At 48.0% G+C, this 27,588-nt stretch overlaps 1 protein-coding gene across 7 annotated transcripts; it reads right to left on the bottom strand.

Moving 5' to 3' along the window:
• On the bottom strand, positions 1-27,588 carry LOC119957499 (AT-rich interactive domain-containing protein 5B-like). 7 transcript variants are annotated; one of them, XM_038785604.1, is made up of 7 exons: positions 27,509-27,588; positions 20,186-20,297; positions 19,209-19,398; positions 18,259-18,311; positions 8,583-8,680; positions 7,347-7,533; positions 1-2,449 (listed from the first exon to the last, which is right to left on the bottom strand). In XM_038785604.1, the coding sequence occupies exons 3-7, from the start codon at positions 19,396-19,398 to the stop codon at positions 653-655; spliced, it is 2,325 nt and encodes a 774-aa protein (XP_038641532.1). In that variant the 5' UTR covers positions 20,186-20,297; positions 27,509-27,588; the 3' UTR covers positions 1-652. The 7 variants fall into 7 exon arrangements, with proteins under 7 accessions (XP_038641532.1, XP_038641531.1, XP_038641536.1 ...); XM_038785603.1 differs by having other exon boundaries at positions 27,367-27,577; XM_038785608.1 differs by lacking the exon at positions 19,209-19,398.

Genomic DNA, 27,588 nt, shown 5'->3' on the forward strand with positions numbered 1-27,588 from the left:
TTCTAACTCTTTTACCATTTTAATCATTTGTCTCTGTGTTGTGAGAAAACAAAAACAATGTTCAACAAAAAAATCTCAACAAGTATCTTTGATTCCAGACATTTTGACATTATATTTTGTGAGGGTTATTTACACAGAAGCTGCTGAAATTGGTCCATGAGGCCACTTTCTGACTAGTTCCTTTACCCTTGGGTGTCAAAGGTCTCTGCCTCCCAAGTTCTCGGCCAATTAAAGTCCCTTAAATACTTCTGCACGATGAAAGCAGCTTTTTTCCTATCTCCGCACAGTTGAAGGTGAGAGGGTCAGAAACAAGGTACTGCAAAGTAAAATAATGGCTCCACCAGCCAAACATGGCACAATTGGTCCAATTTACATTTTCAAAACTTTCGCAAACTTCTGATGAGCACCGGGATTTTGGGATCCTGCCCAGAGTACAAACTACATGAGGCCCACGGGCTGTGGCGTTGAGGTTTAGGGGAGGCTTCAGCTCCACCCATTAAAGTCTGCATTAGTCTGTTCCTCCCTCTGAACCCATTCCTCACAAACCCTGCTCCGGCTCACAATGCAAGTCCTTGAGTCTCTTCAACCAGAGGAATGACAGCCATTGGGAGAGTGGTAGAGGAAACCTGTCATCACACCAGAGCTCAAGTAGCTATAGTTTGTGACCAGCATTGAAAGAGGTCAGGTGTGGAGAGGAGTACAGTCTGTGACGAAGAAGATTCTCATAGGATGAGCCCGCAGCCAAATGCTTGTACAGATCTAAAGGATACCCGGGGGAGCTCAGCACCTGCCCATGAATGGCTGGGACCATGAAAGAATTTACAGTGAATGAGGGCATGTATGGTGAGTAGAGGGTCGGACTCTTCACGTGGCTCAAGTGATGCCCATAGCTGGCTGGGAAACATGTCCTCACTCCCTCGTAGAAGGCGGGATCCTGAGGCCTCAGTGTTGTTGGCAGCCAGGTAGGAACATCAGGTAACGAGGACTTTTGGTCCTTACCATCACTAATCCTCTGGCTGTCCTTGCCATCCAGATCTTTGGCAATGAGTAGAGGGGAGACAATGCGGAGTTTCTTCCCATAGGCTGCATCCAGCTCCTTCTGGCTTCTCTGTGTGGGCTGGGAAAGTAGGCAGCTGGGGGGCCCACTCTTGACATTTGTCGGCAACACGGTGCTCTTTGCCCGCTTGGCTGGAACTCGCCGCGGGAGGGCGACACTGATGGGGGGGACCCAGCATGCTTTGGGATGGCTGTCAGAGGAAGAGGAGGCCTGGCCAGTAAATGAACTCTTCCTCAGTGGTAAGGAGCTGCTCTTGGTCTCTGTGACCCAGGACACCTGGGTCTGGTGTGTATTGACTGCGCTGGTTCGAGGGAGGCTAAGGTCTGTTGGTTGATCGTTCGAAGCGAGTGTCCTCCCATAGTGCCTTGTCAACTTGTGTGCATCAGGTGTCAGGGTGGGGACTGCAGTGCTGCTCAGCTCTCTGAAGCTTCTCTGATTGGTGCAGCAATCAAAAGGACTCCCTTTGTTGGGGTAATGGAAAAAGGGCTTCACCAGTCCGTGCATGTATGGGCTGCAACAAAAATTCCCAAAGCCCTGAGGGGCGTGGGAATGCTCAACCGCTCTTCCTTTTGGATCCCTTTCTTCCGGTGCCTTCTGGCCATCAAATGGGGTGACCCGGTCCAAGGAGTAGACGTGGTAATTGGCTGGGGTGCTGCCGAAGGGCCACTCCAAGTGGTAATCCAAGTGGCCCTGTCGCGGGGGTTGAATGTGATGAATGACAGTCGGTCTGTGAATGCTCACCTCTGGAGTGGAGCCAGAGGCAGGAGGTGAGTGCTGGACCTCACTGCTCTGTACTGACTTGGCCCCAGCAGGGGTCGAGGCGATGCCAACAGTGTTAAAGCTGAGGGATGTTGCGTCGTTGCCTTGAGCAAGGAATTTCTTTTTGGCCAAAGGGGACATTATTTCTTGGTCTCTTTTGGAGCGAAGCATGGACAGACGACTTTTATCCACCTCATGCGACAACTGTGCTGGACACTCATCCTTACTGGCCATCGATGCTTGGGGTTGGTGAGAAGCATCTCTGTCATCTTCGCAAACAGCAGTGTCCCCCCCAGACATCTCTTCCGACAGGCCCATGGCCAAATCAGCAGTGACGCAGTGTCCATTATGACCCACAACCTTGTTGCCCATCAGTGCCTTGGAGACTGCTTCTGATGAAGGGCCATTAGCATCCCGGACCTCCTCGGATATCCCATTCTCGCTGGCCCTCGTCACGTCTTGCATTGGGGACTTGGTCCCACAGCTATTCTGGAGTGAGAGTCCATTTAGTGGCTGCTCTTTAGAGTCTTCACTCCCAGTTGTAGTGTTTCTTGGGTTTGGGGACTCTTTGTCCAAAGATATTTGTTCCGTCTTATCCTTTCCTACATCTTCAGAAAGCACTTGAGGAAGTATCTGAGTGGGAGACACAAGGATTAATCCTTTAGCACAAGGGTAAGGAACAGCTGATAAAACAAGGTAAAGGTGAAAGTCAACATAGCTGAGAAGCAACTTTCATGTGTAGAACAAGAAGGAAGATGATGCTATTTCTACAAAGAAAGTTAATTCACCTCAGATAATATTTATGGCCTAGAAACAGGCCATTCTGCTGAATAGGTCCATGCTGATGTTGATGCTCCATATGAGCTTCCTCCCAAAATAATACTAATCGTAGGAACATAAGACTTAGGGTTGGCCATTTGGCCCTTCAAGTCTGCTCTCCCATTCAAAAAGATCAGGGTTGACCTGGTGGTGGTCTGAACTCCACTTTCCTGTCTGTCCCCCCCAACTCTCAACTTCCTCATCTAATCAGAAGTCTAACTCTGCTGCCTTGAAAAAAAATCAATGATCTGGGTCTTAAATGGTCGACTTCTTATTCTTCAACTGTGTCCTAGCTCTAGTTCCCCCCCAGAAGTGGAAACATTCTCCTGGTATCAAATTCCCTCAGGATCTTCTATGTTTCAATAAGACCCCCTCTCATTCTTTCTAAACTCCAGTGGATCTTTGCCCAGAAGATAAGCCCCTCATCCCAGGAATGAGTGGAGTGAACATTATCTGAATCTTTTGTTTCAGCTCACTGACCTTCACAGATGCTGCTGGACGCTGAGATTTTCCAGGTTTGATTTTGTTTCAGATTTCCGGCATCTGCAGAATTTTGGTTTTCTATAGATTCGGAGCTTACTTAATTTAGATTAGGCAAGGCTGAAGTGATGAGCTAGGTTTGTTTAACAGCCTAATGAAGCAGGAATATTTGTTTAATTTGCAATCATAATACCTTTGAGTTTCAACGTAGTGATTGAAACTGAGAAACAGAAAACAGGTTGTCAGATTCTAGGTTTAGGTATGCTTGACTTGATAGAATTAGACATAGGGCACAATTTAACCATCGCCTTACCATGGGCACAGATCTGGGTGCGCTGGTTAAATAGCAGGAAAAGCCAAAATCGAGATTCACGCCTGGTACTATCCAACTTGTCATCTAACCGGGGCAGCAGGGTAGCATGGTGGTTAGCATAAATGCTTCACAGCTCCAGGGTCCCAGGTTCGATTCCCGGCTGGGTCACTGTCTGTGCGGAGTCTGCACGTCCTCCCCCTGTGTGCGTGGGTTTCCTCCGGGTGCTCCGGTTTCCTCCCACAGTCCAAAGATGTGCGGGTTAGGTGGATTGGCCGTGCTAAATTGCCCGTAGTGTCCTAATAAAAAGTAAGGTTGGGGGGGGGGGTTGTTGGGTTACGGGTATAGGGTGGATATGTGGCTTTGAGTAGGGTGATCATGGCTCGGCACAACATTGAGGGCCGAAGGGCCTGTTCTGTGCTGTACTGTTCTATGTTCTATGTTCTAACCGGCCCCGCTCCCGGTGGCGAGTTCCAGATCTCGTCCAAATATGGCGCGCATATTGTTAACCCTCATTTGCATTAATTTCCATCTGATTAGCGAGATTGATGTTGAATGCAACGGCCTCCTGGGAATTAACCGGCTCCCAACGAGATATCACGCGGGTGCCGTTTAGTACTTCTTTTTAAAAACGTGAAGGTGGAGCAGTGGCTGCTGAGGGGAGCTGAGGAATCATTTCCATTTTCTGGCTCAAGGGGACCGGAGCTGCTGCCCCAGTGCTCGGCCAGGGGGTGGGGGGGCAGGGAATTGGGCTTGGTCGGGGGCCTGAAGCTTTCCAGGTCAGGCGTCACCCCTGGGCTGGGGGGGGGGGGGGGGGGGGGAGGGGGGGGGGGGGGGGGAGGGGGGGGGGGAGGAGGAGGGGGGGGGAGGGTTTTTTTCATCTGTGAGGCCTTCAAGCCATCTTTGAATATTGTAGAGAACCATAAGAGGGGCAACTACAGCTGCTGTCTGTCTGTCCCACCAAACACTTCCAGGGCAGAGCCCTGTTCCTGGTTCTATGCTGAAGGTCACTTTGACTCCCTTTGACTGTGAGCGGCCTCAAGCTTCACAGCTGAAGGCTATTGCTCATGAGAAATTGGCGAGAGCACATCACAGCTCTCAAATGGCTTCTCATGGGTGCATGTGCCGTGTCTCGGCCGATGATTATTGCATCGCATTTCAATCAGACGTTGAACCCAGAAGAGTCTGCCTGACCTCGTGAATCGTTAGCACCACAGAGGCAGCAGCCAACAATCAAACACTATAGAGCAGGGCTTCAGCACTGGGAAGTCCTTGCGACCATAGGGTAAGTACGGATCAGAAGAGGCCACTCGATCACAGTCTCCCTAATGTTCCCGGCAGGTATCTGGGGTCTAGGGGCTCCTGCTGTGGCCCGGGCCGAGTGTGCAGAGCAAGGTTTTCCAGCACAACTGGCTCGCTGGATGGCACTCTGAGAGAATGCGGGACACGAAAGGGTGGGGAAGGCTTGAGGGACGTGAGGGTCCCTTACTGATTGTCAGTATCTCTCCATCTCCAATTCCTTACAGATATAATAATACAGCTGGTTATTGTCAGTTCTGCAGAGGCTGCCCTCGGTGTGCTGGTGGCAGCCCAGGCAGTCAGATGCCAGAGAAGGCAGCGGGGTCAACTCAGGCTGCAGGTGGCACCCAATGTGCACACCCTGAAGACCCTGCCGCCCATCAGACCAAGGAGGAACCCAGAGGAGGACACCAGCGACAGCTTGAGGCATTGTTGGTCATTCGAGGATATGAAGGGCAGCCTATGTCTCAGGATACTCCGTCTCAACAAAGAGACAGTTCTCGCAAACTTGGTACCCCGTGGAGGAGGAGGACACCCGCTCTCAGTGGTTGTGAAGGACACCGAAGCCCAGAACTTCTATGCAACCGGTTCATTCCAGGGCTCCAGCAGGGACCTGTGCATCATTTCCCAAGACAGGTTCATCCGTCGCTCATGCTGTCATTGAGCGGTGCATTGGAAAGGACCAAACACAACACAACACAAGTGCTATAAAATATGGGCCACAATCTCACTGTCGAGAAACACCACGCCAATCACACCCTAAATTACACTTTGCTCCCATTAAATTGTGCCCATGGACTGTCTGCAGTAAAAGGGCAAATCGATAGAAAATCAGTCGCAGAAGATGATCAAAGAATTAAATGTGACACAACCTATTCGTAGCCCGAAGGGGCAAGGGTCAAGCGTTCTCTGGATCGCTGGCCTATGATGATGAAAGATTGCACAAACTCAGGATGTTAGTACCTGAAAGTTAGGTTGAGGAGTAATTTGATCCACATTTCAGCTCTTCAGGGGGACAGATGGGAAAGATGGAGAGAAAGTGGGTGGGATTTTCCAACCTCCCCCGGGTCGGAGAATCGCCGGGGGGGGGGGGGTGAATCCTGCCCCTGCCGGCTGCCGAATTCTCTGGCACCAGAGATTTGGCGGGGGCTGAAATCGCGCCGCGCCGGTCGGTGGTCGCTGACAGCGTCCCCCCCCCCCCCCCCCCGGCGATTCTCCGGCTCGCGATGGGCCTAGTGGCTGCCTGTTTACAGCCGGTCCTGCCGGCGTAAATTAGAGTAGGTACTTACCGGCGGGACCTGGCTCCGCGGGCAGCCTTCGGGGGAATCTGGACCCGGGAGGTCACCCCATGGTGGCCTGACCCACGATCGGGAGCCACCGATCTGCGGGCGGGCCTGTGCCATGGGGGCACTCTATTCCTCGGCATCAGCTGCTGTGGACCTCTGTGATGGCCGACACGGAGATGAACACCCTTGCGCATGCGCTGGCATGATGCCAGCCCACGCTGGCATTCCCACACATGCGCCAACTCGTGTCGGCCGGCAGAGGCCCTTCAGCGTCGGTTGGCATGGCGCCAAGCCCCTTTCGCGCCGGCCCACACGGCGCAAACCACGCCGGCGCCAGCCTAGCCCCTGAAGGTGCGGAGAATTACGCACCTTCGGGGAGGCCCAATGCCGGAGTGGTTCACACCTCTCCTTCGCACCGGAGTTGCCCGGTCCCACCGAGTCCCGCAGAATCCCGTCCAGTGTTTCTGCTGTCTGTGAAATCTAGACCTCGAGAGAAGAGTCTGAGAATGACAGTAAGATAAATAACACAGAGGGTGGTCCCAGTTGGGAACTCTATCTGGCATTGATAGATTGTTGTTATGTAGAGATATGGGATATGGGGCAATGGTGGGGATATCCGGGGTGGGATTCTCCGACCCCCCCTCCGCCGGGTCGGAGAATCCCCGAGGGGGCGGCGCAAATCCTACCCCGACGCCGGCTGCCGTATTGTCCGCCGCCGGCTTTCGGGCGGGGGCAGGATTCACGCCACATTGGCAGCGCCCCTCCCCCCCGGCAATTCCCCGGGCCCCAATGGGCCGAGCGGCCCTCTGTTTTTGGCCAGTCCCGCCGCCGTGAATCCTGTACCGGTTCATGTACCGGCCGGACCTGGCAGGTAAATCGGCAGGACCGGTCCTCGTGGGGGGGGGGGGATCCGACCCCAGGGGATGCCCCAACAGTGGGGGCACTTCTTCCTTCTGCGCCGGCCCTTGTCAGGCTCTGCCACAGCAGGCACAGAGACGAGAACCCCCCCGCCATGCGCAAAAATACGGTGGCCGCTCTGCGCATGCACGGAACCACGCCGGCCCTTCCCCGCCGGCTGGAGCGGCGCCATCACCTCCGGGGTCCACCTAGTGCGGAGAATTTTGCATTTTCGGGGGCTGTTGACGTCACAGTGGTTGGCACCGGTTGATATTGGATAGTCATGTCAGGTTCAAAATAAAGCCCATTTCTTAATCTCGTGCTACCTGCAGAGTAGCCACAGCACCTCTCATGTTACATTGTTACAAATAGAGACTGGAGATAAAGAAGCATTGTCAACGGTCCAGGTTGGTGGAGTTAGCTAACCCCATTAACATACCCCATTAGGCTCGTTGCTCTGTTGCGTGCTGTCTTTTGGCCGTTTACGTTTGCTTCTTTCTTTCTCTCCAATACTGGATCCTTTCCCCTCTTTGTTTCGAATGACATTGTACTGTTTCCGAGGCTTGAAGGCTGGCAGTGGCTTGTTCTCCTCTCCCTTCATGTGACGTTCGTACGGTAAGACCAATCTGCCAGAGAGAGAGGAAGGAGGGTCAGAGCAGGTTTCCACTATGTGCCGTTTGCCCTGTGTCACTCCCTCTGCCTACTGGGCCAAGGACTGGAATGCAGATCTCTACCCCCTGGGTGTAAAAAATCCAGTTAATTTTTCCCTCAGCCAGCACCATGAATAAAAATCTGACTGTTCATTCTTACACTTGGGGTTTGAGATCTCGATGTGCGACTCGGTTTTTCAACGTAATGGCTGGGAAATTACCAATTGGCTATCAAAGCACCTGGATATTTCAGAGTCAATACAGCTTCACTGATGGGACAGCATAGAAGGATCTTAAACTCTAAATCATGCTGTAAGACATAGAAAGCTCCCTCTACACTGTCCCCATCAAACACTCCCAGGACAGGTACAGCACGGGGTTAGATACTGAGTAAAGCTCCCTCTACACTGTCCCCAAACACTCCCAGGACAGGTGCAACACGGGGTTAGATACAGAGTAAAGCTCCCTCTACACTGTCCCCATCAAACACTCCCAGGACAGGTACAGCACAGGGTTAGATACAGAGTAAAGCTCCCTCTAAACTGTCCCCATCAAACACTCCCAGGGCAGGTACAGCACGGGGTTAGACACAGAGTAAAGCTCCCTCTACACTGTCCCCATCAAACACTCCCAGGACAGGTACAGCACAGGGTCAGATACAGAGTAAAGCTCCCTCTACACTGTCCCCATCAAACACTCCCAGGACAGGTACAGCACGGGGTTAGATACAGAGTAAAGCTCCCTCTACACTGTCCCCAAACACTCCCAGGACAGGTATCCTGCAATCCAAATAGACCCCAATTTTGGAATTTGATTGGTTGGTTGATGGGAGAGGGTACTGGGATGTGACCACTCTGTTCTGGAATTGTACAATTTAAAAGGTGGACTGTCTGATAGCAGTCGGGACTCTGAAAATACATTGACAAGGAATAATTGATGTAAGCCTGAAATTCAAATGCCGTCGCTCAGTAGTTAAGAGACACCTTCAAGTGCCTTCATCTGCTGCAAGGGTCAGTGCCACCTACCTCTCGTAGTGGCGTCGGGTACATGTGGCAGCACTGGTACTCCCAGGGTTTCCACCCAGCTCGTCGTAGATGTTCTTCCAGAGGCGGCTGGTTGTAACCTGCAGGTAGAAAGCACACAGGTCCAATTGTCCCTCATGATTATAGTCCAGAGCTCACAATGAGCACCCAGTGAATCCAAATAGCAGTGCTCCAGGTTGGGAAAAATAGCACCCTGTAGAAAGTATAGAAGCTGCTCAATCGCTGCGCAAACTCACACCCTTGAGGGAAAGAAATCTATCATCTCCTCTCGGGCTTCTGTCGACACATGAATGAAATCCCAGCTACAGTTCATAGGGTGACACTCTCATCTGATGTGTTTAAATCCCACTGGAGAGAGACTTGAATGGATAATTCAGGCCAATGCTCTTGCTCTCTCCCTTTGTGCAGCTGAGGGAGTGCTGCACTGTCGGAGGATGCAATGTTAAACCGAGGCCCACATTGGCCTGCAGGGGCACATGGAAAAGACTCCACGGCCACTCTTTGAAGCAGAGCAGAGGTCCTGCCTAATATTTAACCTTCATCCAACATGAGCGGCAAGGTGGCACAGTGGGTTAGCCCTGCTGCCTCACTACGCTGAGGCCCCAGGTCCCAGCTGGGTCACTGTCCGTGTGGAGTTTGCACATTCTCCCCGTGTCTGCGTGTGTTTTGCCCCCACAACCCAAAGGTGTGCAGGGTAGGTGGATTGGCCGCGCTAAATTGCCCCTTAATTGGAAAAAATAATTGGGTAATCTAAATTTAACAAAAAAACAACTTTCATCCAACATCACCAAAACAGATGATCTCCTTCTCATCATTTGCCGTTTAGATCACTTTATCATCCCGCACAAATTGGCTGCCTAGTTTCCTGCATTGTAATTGTGACCGCGTTCAGGCCCAAGGCTCATCCAGTTCACCTTCTGTCGTCCTGGTAGGTGTACAATACGACAATAATGGAGTTGTTCACTAACAAATTCAACTAAAGAGATTCAGTCTAGCTGTAGTCAGGACAATCTCCAGCCAAACAAATCTTCTAATAATAATTATCTAATCGGTAAAGCACAAATAATTATTGTATCTGGTGCAATCGGTCACAGATTTTTATATCACTAATCCTCTTCGATAAGCAAACAAATTCTTCATCAGAAGATTAAAGTAGAAAATTCTTGTTTCCAATATTAGTGGTGATAGGTTGACCCCATTGATGTAGTATCCCTGCCTTAATAGTTTAGCAGAGGCTTTAACCTACCTATTTTTATCAGCTTGTGTCAATGCGTACTTCCTGTTACAATGCTGATCTGCACTCACTGTTTCTCAGTAACACTTTCATTTCAATATCTGACTTTTAGAAGGGGGGATTCCCCCACTTGTGTGACAATAGTGGGCAGCCGCCATTCAGGGGTTCTAGTCAGCTAACACTGTAGGTGCTCCACACTCAGCTCCACCATCCACACCCTGGTGAGTCTCCTTTGCTCTGCATCATCCCATTCGTTTCAGCTTCCTGAAAGTTCTTTCTCCACTTTTACAACGTTCGATGACCAGATCTTATCCTCAGATCACTGTTTGCCTCCTTCATGCTTTTCTCCCTCTTAGTTACGCGCAGGACTTCACCCAGAACCCCTCGTCAAACATCGTGAACCACGCTGTGACACGTTTACTGAATATCGGCAGCGACAATTCCCAGACTCCAGGGAGGGAGCCAGTGCTGGTTTGTCCTCTGTGGAGGAGTTTGCTTCAGTCTGAGCATGCTGTCTTCAAACTGTATCGACCCTGCTGAGGTTACACCTGGAGTCTGCAAACAATTCTCATCTCACTATTTGAAAAGGGAGAATATATTATCACAAGGTGCAGAGAAACAAGAACCCATCCCTTTCTTACCCCAAAGAACTTCAAAGTCAATGAAGATTTTTTGAAGTGTTGTCACTGATGAAATGTCAGAAATGGGTCAGCCAATTCACACATAGTAAGATCCCAAAAACAATTAGATAATGTCCAAATCATCTGCTTCACTGGCATTGGTTGCAAAATATTATGGTGATGTTCACAATATAGACCAGTTGGATATAAGAAAGTTGTGTTGCCATGTATAGGTGCTCACTTTTTAAATTAAGGGCAGGGCAACAGAATGGGTAGTGGAGCGGGAAATCTTTTCACTAGAGGTCTGTGGCAGTGTGGAATAGATTGGCGGCACTGGGGTGGATCAAAGAACCATAATGGGCTTTGTGCAACTCTACACCAGATTCTGGTCAACAGATTGGATCCAGGGTGATCAGGAAAGTACCAACGGATGACTATGATTAGGAAGGCTAGATGGACCAAAAGGTGCCTGAAGTACTATTTGTAACAGTTAGAGTATCTTCTCACTTCATGTCTTCATCATACATCATTTGATGAGTAACAGATTATCTGAAAAGCTAAAGAACAACTTAGATTTTGAACTCAATTGCCTGTCACTGACAAAGAATGCTTTTTATTTTGTTTTATTCGTTCATGGGCGTCGCTGGCTGGGCCAGCATTTATTGCCCATCCCCGAGGGTATTTACGAGTCAATCACATTGCTGTGGGTCACAGGTAGGCCGACTAAGTAAGGGCAACAGATTTCCTTCCTTAACATGACAGACCACCGTCCCTTTCTTATACATGGGTTGCGCAGAGGATGTCTTTGCTCTCACAAGTGAGTGATATGGGACCCATATTGAGGCTCAGCCCAATGAGAGAGAACAGTCTTTTGGCTGACAAAGGAATAATACAAACTACAGAATCTAGCTGATCCAAAGGGGAGTTTTACATGAACCAGGTGGGTCTTTACAACAATCAACAATGGTTTGATTTAGGTTTTTAATTCCAGATTTTTATTGAATTCAAATTTCACCACCTGCAATGGTGAAATTTGAACCTGGGTCCCCAGAGCATTAGATTGGGTTTCTGGATTACTAATCTAGCGTCAATACCAGTAGGTCACTTCCTCTCCTCATAGTGCAAATACAGATCAGCTAGCGGATCGTGTGTGCCCTTCATGAGCCATCTCGGTGAGCTATCTCATGCTGATGTCTTTATCCAATCCCCTTTGTATCGCACTGCTTTCGACTGACTGTCACCTCTATAGAACAGTACAGCACAGAACAGGCCCTTCGGCCCTCGATGTTGTGCCGAGCAATGATCACCCTACTTAAACACACGTAACCCGTATACCCGTAACCCAACAATCCCCCCATTAACCTTACACTACGGGCAATTTAGCATGGCCAATCCACCTAACCCGCACATTCTGCCCCTTGCCTCAGAGGCCTCGGAAATACCTGCACACCTCGCCACTCACTTGGTAAATTACTTTTCCCATAGAAATCAGTCGGAAATGTCTGTTTCAGACTCTTTACGGTGTTAAAACCTTTTCTTCCAGTTCACAGTGACAAGGAAACAAGCAATCCTGACGCTGATTGACAATACTTTAGACTGCAGCATCAATCCGCATTTAGATACCAAGGGACCACAGAATTCGGTGTCAGCATCAGACTAGCTGATCATTCAAGCAGTAAAAAAGGTTGTGATGTTCCTCCTGGGGCAGAAGAGGACAGAATAGAGATTGCTGAAGGTTTTTGAGTGGTTGGCCATTTCATTCTCTGATGTTGAGTCCACTGACAGTCTGAATGGATCTGTTCACATGGATCAGTGTGTCGTCCGTGCTGTACCTACCCTTGGAGTGTTTGACGTCACACTGTAGAGGGAATCTGACTTTGTATCTTACATGTGATGTTCCTTCCCAGGGACTTGCTATTAATGAAATGTGCAAAATATATCACACCCCCCCCCCCTCCCCCCACCAACCACGACACCCCTAAAAGGGAAAACACAGGGATCTACCCACGCACCAGAAGCACAAACATGCGGGTGCAAATAGAACAGTTCCAGCTTCTTGTGTCTCACATCAGAAAGTAGAGAGAAAGAGCCAGAGCCAGAGCCTGATGATGTGCTCCCCACTCTCCCGAAATGCTGCTGACAGCAGTTTCTTATTTATATCCTCTGCTCAACGCAGATGGAGCAGCTGCTAAAAATTGTGCTTTTGCTGCAAATCTTACAGTGATCACCTGCCGAGGGAGGGAGACCAAGGAGACAGCAGTGACATTGTCCCCAGCTGTCATCGTGCTGCTCAGAAGATGCTACAGCTGTAAAATGTCAGAGAGGAAAGAGAAGATAATGGACTTTCTAAACTGGGACTGGGGTGGATCATCCAGACCATAGCTTCCTGGATACTGAGTGGGTGCCTGTTTAGTACATCCCTCCCCATACACAAGGAATCTGATGCACAGATAGGAATAGAGGCCAAGAGGTTGACAGCCACTGCCTGAAGAACACTGACAGATCCCTCTGAAAGGCACAGCCGCTGGTCCCAAACAAAGGGATCTTCTCCTCTCTATTTCCCACAGAGGTGCACGTAGAATAATTTGAATTGAAAGTAAACAGGTTTCACAAACAATTGGGCTGATATAAGCCATAGACTGACCAAGAGGGGTGGGTGCAGAATCCCGGGACTGCGAAGGCACTTCTCCCCTGGGAGCTGAACAGCCTTCAGGCTGAATGGAGAGAAGACTGGGTCCTGCCAAATCAGAGTCTGGTTTACTAACAGATAGATTCACGTGAGTACTGTTGTTTCAGAACAGGCAGGAGCTGATTGCTGCCAGCTCTGGAGTCCGACATCCCATTTCCTCTGCTCGGCAAGCTGAATACTTCAAGAGATAGATATATTGCTACAATGCCAAAAAATACCTCAATAAAATGTTTATTAAAAAAAAAGAGAAGATTGCTGACAACATTGATGCCTCTTGGCAATTCTGAGCTGAGGAATCCTGGGAACAAGAGCTTGGATGTGTACCCATGACCTGGAGTTGAAAGGCCAAGGTTCAATCTCTAACTGGAATGCAGAGATTTAGATCCAGCTGCATTCAAAGCCAGTTTAGTGAGAGGAGAGTTGGACCAATCAAGACTGACTGGTGAAAGGAGGCCTTTGTGGCCCTGTGTTTTTCTTAGATGGGAACTCAATTCCTGGAGGGACAGGGCAGAGCTGAAACCCATTACTTCAGTTTCTAATTCAAAGAGTTCAGAACATTCTTTCCAATATGTCGTCCACACAGGTCAAGGTTGCCAATTCTGATTGAACATCTGCCAGGAGATTTGGTCACATGGCTAAATGCCGCCATGCTGGTCACCTGACACATCTGTCCTGGAGATGCACCTCCCACTTTCCGCACCAATTAGAAATGGTAAGATTTCCCTTTGGCCACATAGATAATTCTCAAGAGTCCATCAAATTGTCTTGCTCGCTTCCCCCACTATTTTTATGACTAAAGCAAAATGGCCAATGATTTTTCACCAAGCAATGCCCTGGAGATTAATCTTCAAGTCCTGGAGACTCCAAAGAAATCCTGGAGGATTGTCAATCTTAATGCAAAGGGAGTAAAAGAAAGGCAACTTGAAAGTTCCGAGGAACAAAGGGACCTTGGTGTGTTGTCCATAGATCTCTGAAGGCAGAAGGGCAGGTTAATAGGGTGGTGGAAAAGGCATGTGGGACACTCGTTTTTATCAATCAGGGCATAGATTACAAAAGCAGGGAGGCCATGATGGAGCCATATAGCACTTTGGTGAAGCCACAGCTGGAGCACTGTGTGCAATTCTGGTCACCACATTACAGGAAGGATGTGATTGCACTGGAGGGGGTGTAGAGGATATTCACCAGGATGTTGCCTGGGTTGGAACATTTAAGTTATGAAGAGAGGTTGGATAGGGTTGTTTTCTCTAGAGCAGAGAAGACTGAAGGGTGACCTGATCGAAGTGGACAAGATTATGAGGGGCATGGACAGGATGGATAGGGAGCAGATGTTTCCCTTAGTTGAAGTTAAGAGGGGACACAAGTTCAAGGTGAGGCGCAGAAGGTTTAGCGGTGAATTTGGCAGTTAAAATACTGATTTTCCCAAGCTGAATCCTTCTTTTCCTTTGCATGATGTCCCGCAGAATATTTGTATCCTGCCCATTGCCCTTTGTCCATAATCGTTCTGCTCTGTTGACCTGGAATGTCTCTCAACATAATGTATCCTGGTCGGTTCTGCCATATACATATCGATAGATAGAGAAATACAGCACAGAACAGGCCCTTCGGCCCACGATGTTGCGCCAAACTTTTGTCCTAGGTTAATCATAGAATTTTCTGCTGGCAAGATCTTCTGGTCTCACTAAAGTGCAGAAGGATGCCATTCGGCCCTTCGAGTCTGCACCGACCCTCTGAAAGAGCACCCCACCCAGGACCATTCCCCCTCCCTCTTCCTTCAACTCCGTAACCCCACCTAACCTTTGGACTGTGGGAGGAAACCGGAGCACCCAGAGGAAACCCACGCGGACAGGTGGAGATGGTGCAAACTCCACACAGCGTCACCCAAATCGAACCCTGGCGCGGTGATGCAGCAGTGCTAACCACTGTGTCACTATGCCGCTCTAATACTGATTGCATTTCAAAATCAAACATTTCCCCACATGCCATGCCATCACAACTGGTCAGGGTCAGTCTCTTATTGAAATGCCGTGATTGGATTCAAAGAAAGGAAAATGCAATGGAGCATTACAATTGAACATTCCCTCATCATATACGTGCCAAACAGCAGAGCAGCGTGTAGTGATCTCACAATTAACGGATCAGATCTGAGCTCTGCAGTCCTACCACATCCAGTTGTGGGTGGTGGTGGAGATCATTAAACAACTAACAGGAGGAGGCTCCATGAATATCCCCACCTTCAATGATGGAAGCCCAGCACACCAGTGCAAAGGCCAATACACTTGCAACTATCTTCAACCAAACATCTCACGGGGATGATCCATTTCGGCCTCCTCCAGATGTCACCAGCACAGATGCCAGCATTCAGCCAATTCAATCTGCCCCACGCGGTATCAAGAAACAACTGAAGGCACTGGATACTGCCAAGGCTATGGGCCCTGATACCATTCTGGCAAAAATACTAAACACCTGAGCTGCAGAACGAGCTCTTAGCCAAGTTGTTCGGGTACAATTACAGTTACAGAATTCTACCCAGCAACATGGAGAATTGCCCAGGCATGTCCTATATATAAAAGGCAGGACAAATTCAACCTGACCAATTCCTACTCCATCAGTCTCCTCTCGATGAGCAGTGAAGTGATGGGCGGGATCCTCAGCAGTAATATCAGGCAGCACTTACTCAGTAATATCCCGCTCACTGATGCTCAGTTCTGGTTCTGCCACAGCCACTTGGCTGCTGATTGCATTACCGCCATTGGTCCAAACATGAACAAATGAATGAAACAGGTGATATGAGTGTGCCCTTGACATCAAGGCAGCATTTGATTGTGTATGTCATCAAGGAGCCCTAGCAAAAAAGGAGTCAATGGAAATAAGGGAGAAAACTGTCCACTGGTTACCTAACGCAAAGCAAGATGGTTGTGGTGGTTGAAAGTCAATCATTTTAGCCCCAGGAGTTCCTCAGAGTAGTGCCCTTGGCCCAAACGTCTTCAGCTGCTTCACCAATGACCTTCCTTCACCATTTAAAAAAAATTTTAGATTACCCAATTATTTTTTCCAATTAAGGGGCAATTTAGTGTGGCCAATCCACCTACTCTGCACATTTTTGGGTTGTGGGGGCGAAACCCACGCAGACACGGGGAGAATGTGCAAACTCCACACGGACAGTGACCCAGAGCCGGGATCGAACCTGGGACCTCAGCGCCGTGAGGCAGCTGTGCTAACCACTAGGCCACCGTGCTGCCCTGACCTTCCTTCATCATAAGGTCAGAAGTGGGGATGTTTGCTGGTAATTGCACAATGTTCAGCACCATTTGTAATATGTCAGATAATGCAGCACTATGTGTCCATATGCAGCAAGACCTGGAGAATATTCGGGCTTGGTCTGACAAGTGGCAAGTTACATTTGTGCCATATAAGTGCCAGGCAATGACTATCTCCAGCACGAGAGAATCTAATCATCTACCCTTGACATCCTGGAGGTTAGCATTGACCAGAAACTGGACTAAACTAGCCACAAAACACTGTGGCTATAAGGGCAGGTCAGAGGCTGAGAGTTTTGCAGCGAGCAACTCACCTCCTGACTCTCCAAAGCCTGTCCACCATCTACAAGGCACAAGTCAGGAGTGTGATGGAATACTCTCCACTTGCCTGGATGAGTGCAGCTCCAACAACACTCAAGATGCTCAACACCATCCAGGACAAAGCAGCCCCGCTTGACTGGATTGCCATCCATGAACTTAAGCATTTACTCTCTTCACCACTGATACAGCCAGCAGCCGTGTGTGCCAACTACAAGATGGAGCCATTCACCAAACATTCGCCAACAGTATCCCCCACCCCCACCCCAAACCATATGGTTGGCAGAGGTTCAAGAATGCAGCTCACAGCCACATTCTCAAGGGCAATTGCGGATGGGAAATGGCACCCACATCATGTTTTAAAAAATATAAAAGCCTTCCTTCCTCATGAGATCTAAGCAGAGAGGGGAAAAGGAAATCAGAAAGATATTTCAAGAACCTGAACATTTCTTCTCTGGCCCCTCAAGTGATCATTAATCACTTAAATGTTTCCTGCCATTTAACAAAAAAGGTGCATTCCATGAGGGTCACATTCATGGGTAAACTGTCGTACCTAAATTATTTTTGGCATGGGTGCCAAAGGATTTAACAGCATTGTAACGATTATTCCTCCACTTGCAACTGGACAAGTCCATTTCCAATTCCCCCCTCCACGTATCTCTACTCTTTACTGTCAACTACAGAACGTCTGATCCAGGCAGTTATCCCTTGCATCCCAAGGAGCATTCACAGGAGCATTATCAGATCAAACTTGGCACTGAGCCACATTAACCAATATTAGGACAGACTGTCAAATGCTTGGTCTACGAATGTATTTTAATGAGCGTCTTAAAGATGGTGAGAGTCCCAGTGAGACAGAGAGGTTTGTGTAAGGAGTTACAAGGTTAGGGTTTGAGCCTCGGTAGCTGAAGCCTCAGCTGCAATGTCGAATGAAGGAAATCGGGAATGCGTGAGATGTTGATTCAACTCTACTTCGGTTTTACCACAAAATCTTTAAAGACAGTGGATTTCAAGGTTTGACTGATGCTTATCTTGTCTTTGGGAGGTTAAGTATCAGCTGTCCAACAGGTTGACAAGATTAACAAGGCAAAACCAGCAATCGATATTTTAATGGGATTGCAGATGGACAGTGGCCTCATCTTTACCCAGTGGAAGATAGAACAGTACAGCACAGAACAGGCCCTTCGGCCCTCAATGTTGTGCCGAGCCCTGATCACCCTACTCAAACCCCACGTATCCACCCTATACCCGTAACCCAACAACCCCCCCCCCCCCCCCCTTACTTTTATTAGGACACTACGGGCAATTTAGCATGGCCAATCCACCTAACCCGCACATCTTTGGACTGTGGGAGGAAACCGGAGCACCCGGAGGAAACCCACGCACACAGGGGGAGGACGTGCAGACTCCGCACAGACAGTGACCCAGCCGGGAATCGAACCTGGGACGCTGGAGCTGTGAAGCATTTATGCTAACCACCATGCTACCCTGCTGCCCCCAGATAATCCTGAATTGGTGCTGAATAGAAAGATTTACTTACTGCTTCGTAACCACCCAGCTTCTCGACTGCTTTGTACAGCGTCAATAGGTTAACTGTAAAGAGAAAAAGATTCACAATGTCAGCAAGATTCAAAACGTCCAATCTGGTGAATTGCAAAATGATGAAAAGTCACGCAGTTCACCTTGTATCGTCCATGCAGCAGGAGTTTACAGAAATTCTGGGACAATTTATAATCTGATTTAGACCTGGCCCTCCAGGAGAACTCTCGGTCCCTCCTATCCGTTCTCACAAGCCTGGCCTTCAATTCCAGGCCCACATCAGTGGGACATGGAATATTAATTGTAATTCAGAGCAATGGGGATGGATAATAAATTCCACCGGTAAGATCAAATATCAGCCTTGGCTCTGGGTGGCATTCTTTCCTCTGAGTCGACGGATGTGAATTCAAGGCCTCCTCTCAAGTGATTTAAACCCATAACCTATGCTAACACTCCCTGAGCAGCACTGAGGGAGTGCTGCACAGTTTGAGGTGTCTTCTTTTGGATGAGATGTCAAACTAAGGGCCCTGGCTCCCATCTCAATAGAAGAAAGATCACACGATACTATTCATAGAAGAACATTCTTTGTGCCCTGAACAATGTTCATCCCCAAACCAACATTCAAAACAGATAATTATCAGATTCTATTATGGAATCTTGCTGTGCGCAAATGGGCTTCTGTGTTTCCTATCTTGCAATAGGACCTACACTTCAAAAGTACTACATTGGGTGTAAAGTGTTATGGGTTGTCCTGAGGTTGGGAAAGGTGCTGAATAAATGCAAATCTTTTTACTTTTTCATTGGGTTTGTGATGGAAGCATTGTCCGTCCAATGCAGAGAGATATATCTCAATCTGCGACGCTGCCCTATCTTCTCAGCATCTGGACTGACAGGCAGCTCCTGCAAATCCAGTGGCTTCCAACCATTACTCAAAGGATGGATGAAACTCACCTTGCTTAAACCCCAAGTGCGGGATTCTCTCGATGGGAGTGCCCCTCTCCTTCATAAACTTGTACAGATCAACAAGGAAGTTCTGCTGCCCCAAGTCGCTGGGCGCCAGATCCTTCACCTCGAGGATCTCTCCATCCATTCCACTGTCCTCTACCAGTGCAGTGGGAAATTCTTTCAATTCGCATTGCATCTGGAACGGGAAAAGAGCAGAAGGGATGAGCTGAGCCAGTTCTCATCGGCAGAGTGTTGCAACACCAAGGGCAGATAGAGGATAAAGAATATAATCTCAAATCAGCTGATTACATGTGGAAGAGCGGATACTGGAGAGTTACAGACATTTTGAATACGAGCTGCACCTCACCACATGGATGATCAGTTCCATGTATCTGTGCAGTCAATCTCCATTCTGATTAGCTGTTATTCGGTGACTGAACGGATGAGGGGGAACCAGATACCAGGGACACTCAATGGAGCGAGAGGGAAGATCTTCACTGGTTGTCAATGGAAGCCAAAAGCTGGATTTTGTGCAGCACCCACTTCCACTCTTGACCTTCAACCCAATGGGCATCATGGAAGTCAGGATACTCACCCTGCCACATGGTGGGGAGTTATGGCGAAGGGAATGAGATTTATCAAGGCAGTCTGTAATGCTGTGATATTTGAACAAAGAACTTGGCAGTATTGTGTAACTGGCTGTTGAAGGAATAAACACTGTGCTTTTCTCAAGCTCAAAGACAACAAGGAAATGAACAGAAACAGTTTCCATTTACCACGTCTTATCCATTAAACGCCTTGGTTTCCGAGTTTTTAAATCATCATAGCATCAAATATTACCTCAAAAGTCAAGGCGACCACTGAAACTGCCTGGTCTTTCACATTACGTGTTCTTGAATTCCGAAGTTACACTTTGTGGTGAAAAACAAACATGTCTTTCACGCGTGTGATTACAGGAAATGTAACTGCTAGGCAGTAAGTACCTCAGCCTGGAGATCTGGTGATTATCCAAGTCAGCAGTGATAATGCCTGAAGCAGCAAGATCTCGTCCGTTACAATAGATAGTCCTCAAAAACCTTCCTTCCAGTCTGGGCTCTACATTAGAATCAGAAAGATAGTGAAAAGACTGTGTTCAGCTTTTTTATTCTTCTTTATTTCTCAAGCACAGTTAGAGATGAGCAATAAATGTTGCCTAGTCAGTGATACCTGCATCCCATGAATGAATAAAACAAAAACATTTTTGAGTTGCTTCCTTTGGGAAAATCATGAAGAGAACACCAGACGATGTATCCATCAGTCACAGCTTTCAGGTGCAGTCCCATTTCCAATTTCAGTCAGTTAATCCCAAACCTTCAATGACATTGGAAAATCTACCACATTGACTGAAAACCCTCCCTCCCCATCACCCAAATTGATTCCAAACTAATCCCACTGCCTTGCTCTCCCCACTGCCCTGTACCTTTCTCTGCACAAGTTGGTTTCTGGGCTTCAAGTAATTATCCACTTATCCTTCAATAGTTGCAATGGTCTCTGCCTAAACACCGTTTGTGGCTAAGCATTCATTTGCCAACTCGGGGTAAAGAAATTTCTTCTAACTTTTCCTCACTCTCAGTGACAATCTTAAAAAACCCTCTTGAATGACTCCCAAACAGAAGAAAGCTTGCATTCACTGGATATTGAATGCCCCAAGAATGTGTCTCCTCCAAACCCTGTAAATTAATCACATCTCTTCACTCCAACTTGACCCGTCCCCTGCCCGACTTCAATTCAAGCTTTATTCAGTGTCCTCCAAACTCTCCCCCAATCTCATTTCAGTTTTATCCCATCTCTGCCACACACACACACATAAATTCACTCCAGTTTAACCCTGTTTTCTCCATGTTCCCTCCCCAACCAATCTCTGAAACAGGAGGGCAGGAAGAGATCAGTGAACCCTCAAACGGAGGAAGGGGGTGTGGAAGGTCTCCATAGTGTTGTCCTGAAACCCCAGCTCTCCCATACCCGAGTGGGTCCAGTTTCCCCGTTCACTGTGTCAGCTCAAATGTTCACCCAGTTACAAAGAACAGCAAAACGGAGGAGCCCAGGAAAAGAAGACGTGCATTTCACCGTCTCGGGATAATCTAAAACCTTTCAGTCAGTTAAGGAATTTTAACATGTTGTCACCGCTGTCACTCAGGCTAATGAAGCAGCCAATTAAAGAGTCTGTTTATTGGAACAGGAATGTTAATCTTCACAAATATAGGGTGGAAATTTGTCTGGAGACCCATTTGATCTTCACAGATATTAGAACATAGAACAGTACAGCACAGAACAGGCCCTTCGGCCCTCGATGTTGTGCCGAGCAATGATCACCTTACTCAAACCCACGTATCCACCCTATACCCGTAACCCAACAACCCCCCCCCCACCTTACTTTTTTTTAGGACACTACGGGCAATTTAGCATGGCCAATCCACCTAACCCGCACATCTTTGGACTGTGGGAGGAAACCGGAGCACCCGGAGGAAACCCACGCACACACGGGGAGGACGTGCAGACTCCGCACAGACAGTGACCCAGCCAGGAATCGAACCTGGGACCCTGGAGCTGTGAAGCATTTATGCTAACCACCATGCTACCCTGCTGCCCCACGGTATTGGGTCGCGTTATTCCGGATCAAGACTAACTTTTTTGTACAAGAACAGGTAGGATGCAGGACCCTTCACTGCCACATTGCTTTCTACCCTCCCAACAGCCAACAAACAAAAACTCATTCCTACCCCTGATGCTTTGGCAGATATACATCCTTCCTCCCCTACCTACTGCAAGAGACAAATATTGAGACAGACACCTCACAAACAGCAAGAACCACAAAGAGACACAGGCACATTCAACACATCTGTTCACAGACAATTATCTCACCGTTGCTTTGTCAAATACATACTGTAGAATTTCCCTTTATTAGTCATTTCCTCTTTGGAAAATGAAAGATAAAAGTACAGAAATACAACGGTGCTAGTTTCTAAACACACTGCACATTTTCTGCATCATTTAAGGTCATCATAACTTTTTAAACTCAAGTATTCAAAATCACAGCTGTCACTTAACCAACATGCGGCCTTGTTGAAAGCATGGCTCATTGATTAGAAATGATAACTGTTTAGCCTCTCAGCACATCTCCTTCTGATCAGAATGTACCTGACTGGTCTCCAAACCTGCACACAGTATTACTCAATTCTCAATACCGACTTCTTTATATTTCCCTCAGCAGTGTTGCATCTGGTAATGATTAATGATTCAGCCCGTTTATCTGCTGAGACAACTATTGAGAAGGTCATCTCAGACTTCCTGCTGAAGTACAACTGAAGATTACAATTTCTGTCTGCTCCTTCAATAACCCCCCCTCCCTCACCGTCAATTCGCGGACCTCACAATATGTATTCTCTTTCACCGTCGGAATTGCAGCACAAAAACAGGATATTCCTTCCGACTGGTCAGATGCTCTACACAAGCCTTCATGGCCGCAATTTTCCGGCCATTGGGAGCACACCCCTGTCTGCGGGTTTCCTGACGTCGTGGGGTAGCTTCGATGGGAGATCTCACTGACAAGCAGCGGGTGTACAGAATTCCACCGCCAGCAAACGGCGCAGCGCCAAGAAACACGCGACTGGGGCATTGGTGAACCAGCCCCATGTCACCCCAATTTCACTTCTCTGACTTTTCCCCAGCTCTGTAACCTTTCGGGCAGCACGGTGGCTCAGTGGGTTAGCCCTGCAGCCTCACGGCACCGAGGTCCCAGGTTCGATCCCGACTCCGGGTCACTGTCCGTGTGGAGTTTGCACATTCTCCCCGTGTCTGCGTGGGCTTCGCCCCCACAACCCAAAAGATGTGCCGGGTAGGTGGATTGGCCACGCTAAATTGCCCCTTAATTTTAAAAAAATGAATCAGGTACACTAAATTTCTAAAAAAAAAAGCTCTGTAACCTTTCCTCTTCAAATCCCCTTTGTAAGTTATGGTTGAATCACCTTCAACACTTCCTGGCAAGCAGTCAATTCCAGATGTGTAAAAAAATTAATCTCCCCTCTAGTCCTTTTGCCAATTAGCTTAAATCTGTACCTTCTGGTTATAAACCCACCCACCAGTACCAACAGTTCCTCTTTATTTACCTGATTTAAAACTCTGCCTGATTGTGAATGTCCCTCAATAATGTCTCCTTCTCCAGCACTGAAAATCTACTCTACACCCTCTCAAAAAACCTGAACATCATTTCAAAAAGAGTCATGGCTTGAATTGAGCAAAATTCCCCAGCAGAAGTCTAACCAATGATTTATCAGAGGTGATCTGGTTACGTTCATGTTTATGAGAGCTTGCTGTGCATTAATTGACTGCTGTTTCAAAACATTGCAACACTTGACTACACTTCAAAGGGGTCTTTATTTACTACATTGCACTTTGGGATAATCTGCAGTGGTGACAGGAGCTGGAGAAATGCAAAATCATTCTTTCTTTCTTGAATATATTCATTCGTCACCCACCATAATGTCAGCAACAAGTCTTAATTCAAGTTCCATTTCCTCTGCTTAGTCCGCTCGCACGCTCCATAATGACTCCTCAGCGTGATGTGAAATATTGTGGAAAATCAGTTCTATTCCTGACACAGCAGACCTAAAAATAAGTGAGGAGCAACAAGCTTCTTCCGTCATCAACTTTCTCTCAGCTGCTTATGTTGGCACGATTCTGCTGTACGAGCCCACTGCAATTATTTGAATTTTGTACATCAGAACACTTGGCGTTGGAGGATGTCATCAGAAAGTAAAGGGTCTGTTCAGAGTCAGAACGGGAACCTGCCCCAAAGAAGGAAGGTCAAGGCCACCAGGAAGGAGGTCAATGAGCATCTCACATGCACTTCAGGAACAAGAGGAGGCCATGAATCAGATGAGAGTTCATCTCCATTTTTCTGTTTCTGTTTTATATTCCTCCATACTCTCGCCCAGAAGAAACGTGTCTGTCTTAAAAGCTCTTTTTTGGGTGGAGAGTTCCAGATTTATCTGTTGTCCTTGCGAGCAATAGTAATGATGAGACAGAGTGTCTCAGCTTGTGTGAAACAGACGCCTGCGATGGCGCATATACTTCATAATCTGAAGGTCTTTCAGATAAGATTAAACCAGGTATCGGACAAACACCCAGAATGAAGAGTAAAGAGTTCTCCACAGTATATTGGCCCTTATGAATCCTCAATCATCATTTCAAAGTCCGCTTATCTGATCATTGAGCTCATTGCTGTTTGTGGGATCTGCCTGTGCACAAATTGCCTATATTACAACAGCACAACACTTCAGAAGTAATGTGCTGAAACTGAAGTGTTTGGGGATGCTCAGAAGATGTGGATGTGAGCTCGCACAAATGGGTGCGCGCACATTTTCCTGATCGGCTCACAACAGCAAAAACTTGCCTCTCATGCCTTCGACAAAGAAATGCTCCAAAGTGGAATGAGACGAAAGTGAAATTAACATCGAGCCAAAGGAGCAGTGTCCAAAAGCGTGGCTAAACAGGTGGCCTTTAAGGAGGGTCGGCAGAGAGGTGAAGAAGCAGAGAACTTCAGGGAGAGATTCCCAAAGCCACTGTGATGAATGCTTTCAAGTAGGAGCTGGACCTGCTTCTCTGGGATGGAGATCACCTTGTGCAAAAGAGGAGACAGAGCAGCAATGATTGGGGCCAGAGTGTGGTCTGAAGACAAGTTTCATCTAAAAGACAAGAATCTGCTTTTGCCAAATTGGCCTGGTTTTGATTCGGTGTCTTGCCTCTCTCAGCAGATCACGTGGTTTTGGTTGGGGTATGGTGACTGTCTCTGGATGGACCACAGAGTATTTTCCTGTTCGTCATTGTAACGCATCTGTGGCAATTGCACAAAGGTCTGATTTTTAAATTCTGTCACATTTTATTTCCATCTCATTTCCAAACATTGAAGTGACTTCCAGCAGCTCAGAAACCCTCAGTGAAATGGTCCAGAGACAATGCAGGCTGTGGCCAGGCTATGGTCAAAACAATACCCCATTCTTGTTCTTTCTCCCCGTTGATGAAATCAGGTCCCATCCTCTTTCCTCAGAGAAGGAAAGATGAGGGAGCAGCCCGTCCTGCTCGGAACCTCATTCACTGAGCAACTTGTATTTATAGAACACCCTTAAACACTGCACCGTGTCCCAAGCTACTTCACATGAGTATCACTGAACAATGTTTGGACACCAAGGCACATGAAGAGATATCTAGGACAGGTGACAAAATACATGGTCAAGGAAGCAGCATTTAGGAATCATCTTAAATGGAGAATGAGAAGTGGAGAAGTGTAGGGAGGGAATTTCAGAACTTAGTGCCGTGGTAGGAGTGAGTTGAATCTGAGATGCTCAAGAGGTCGGAATTGGAGGAGCGTAGAAATCTCAGAGGGTTTTAGGGTTAGAGACGGTATCAGAGATAGTGAGGGGAGTGACCACAGAGGGATTTAATCAGGGTAAGGAGACCCAATGCCTCAACGGGGTGAATGGATCGGCCATTGCGGGGTAAGTCCTGGGTTCAGAGCCTGATGCTGCCCTCAAAAAACTCCATTCAATTGGGGAAAGGAATCCAGGACAGAGGGAGCAGGGTCCTTACTAATGATCTCAACGTCTCACGAGGGGCAGGGGCAGAAATGACAAAGAGGTCTGCAAGCAGGGTTAGACACTTCCCATTCACCATGATGGCCATGAACAGGTAGCATTGAATCCTGCAATGCCCCATAGAATTAAACAGTGCACAATCAGTAATTTATGGACCAACACAGAACCTCTTGGAAACAAAGCAGGCCAACTAACCACAGTGTCTTAACTCAAGCAGTTATTTCTAACTCAGTAACTTCTGACCGTTTCCCATCTCCCAGCAGATCAGTACTTCCCCTAATCATATCAACATAATTGATGGGTGTTCATTCTCAAATACTGAAACCGCCTGGGGTTTTTTCCTATTCCCTGTAGTGTCTGATGTAAACATTACCAAAACACTTTTCACCAGAATTGTATTACAGCGAAATGACCACACTTTCTATAAAAACACATGCACATCGAAATAAAAATCCCACTGTGGCTACTGAGTCACATGCTGGCCCAACCTGTTTCCTGTGTGTGTCTTTACAACAATGTTGGCACGGTGCAGTGCATTACAGACATGCTTTGGGACTGAGATGAGAAAGCGGGAAATGAGGGGCCCACATGGTGATGCCACCCTCCCTCCCCATTCCATTCACTCTCCACTTGCCATTCTATAAGATTAGGAAATTGTGGTGGGCCTCCCACTGCTCACAGCAGGTAGCCAGAGAGAGGAGGCGAGGAGATCCTCCACAATGTACCTGGGTATCGGGATTGGTAACTGAATGTAATTGCAGACGGTGATATGTCACAGTATCATAGAATTTACAGTGCAGAAGGAGGCCATTCGGCCCATCGAGTCTGCACCGGCCCTTGGAAAGAGCACCCTATTTGAGCCCATGCTGCCACCAAACCTTTTGGACACTAAGGGCAACATCATGGCGAATCTACCTAACCTGCACATCTTTAGACTGTGGGAGGAAACCGGAGCACCCGGAGGAAACCCACGCAGACACGGGGAGAACGTGCAAGCTCCGCACTGACAGTGACCCAAGCCGGGAACCGAACCTGAAACCCTGGAGCTGTGAAGCAAATGTGCTAACCACTGTGCAACCGTGGTGCCCCGAGCTACACCAGTCATTCTCTCAACAAAATCTCAGTCACTGCGGTGTCTCACAGCCCCCCTCTCCCCACCCCAAGCATTGGTTAATTTGGGCGCTAGCTAAACCAAGTGTTGCATGATACCACCTGGGTGCCAGCTGCAAGCAACTAACCAGCTCCACAACAGCACATATATACTTCAACACACTCTCAGGCAGCATCAAGCACTTCATCAGCTCTGGTCCAGGGGCAGACTGAGAACACCCAATCCTGCCAACTGCGGACTGGCACAACCCTGCCCACACCACATCCACAGCAAAGAGCATGTTTAAAACAGCGATCACAAAGTTGGGAACTCTTTCACACTTCACTTCAATGGCAGCTGAGACTCGGAGATGTTCACAAGACTCAGGCAGACTGACATTGAGTGAAGTTACACATTTCCAGTGCCCTTCGCGACAGTGACTTACTTGCAAAGGTTGCCGGAGATCAGAGCCCCGGAATACATCCAGCCAACTGCAGAAACAGTGAAGCACTTTACATTAACTCTGCCTTGGCAACAGGCAGCAATGGTGCACTTTGCTGAGTTGGGCAGTGAATAGTGACACTTACCCACCCTCTGCCAGAATCCCTTTCACTGTCCACAATTCCTCTCTGCTTCACGCTGCTCATTTCAACACCAAACTCCGCCA

This window comes from Scyliorhinus canicula, chromosome 26 (assembly GCF_902713615.1).
Source record: "Scyliorhinus canicula chromosome 26, sScyCan1.1, whole genome shotgun sequence".
NCBI lineage: Eukaryota > Metazoa > Chordata > Chondrichthyes > Carcharhiniformes > Scyliorhinidae > Scyliorhinus > Scyliorhinus canicula.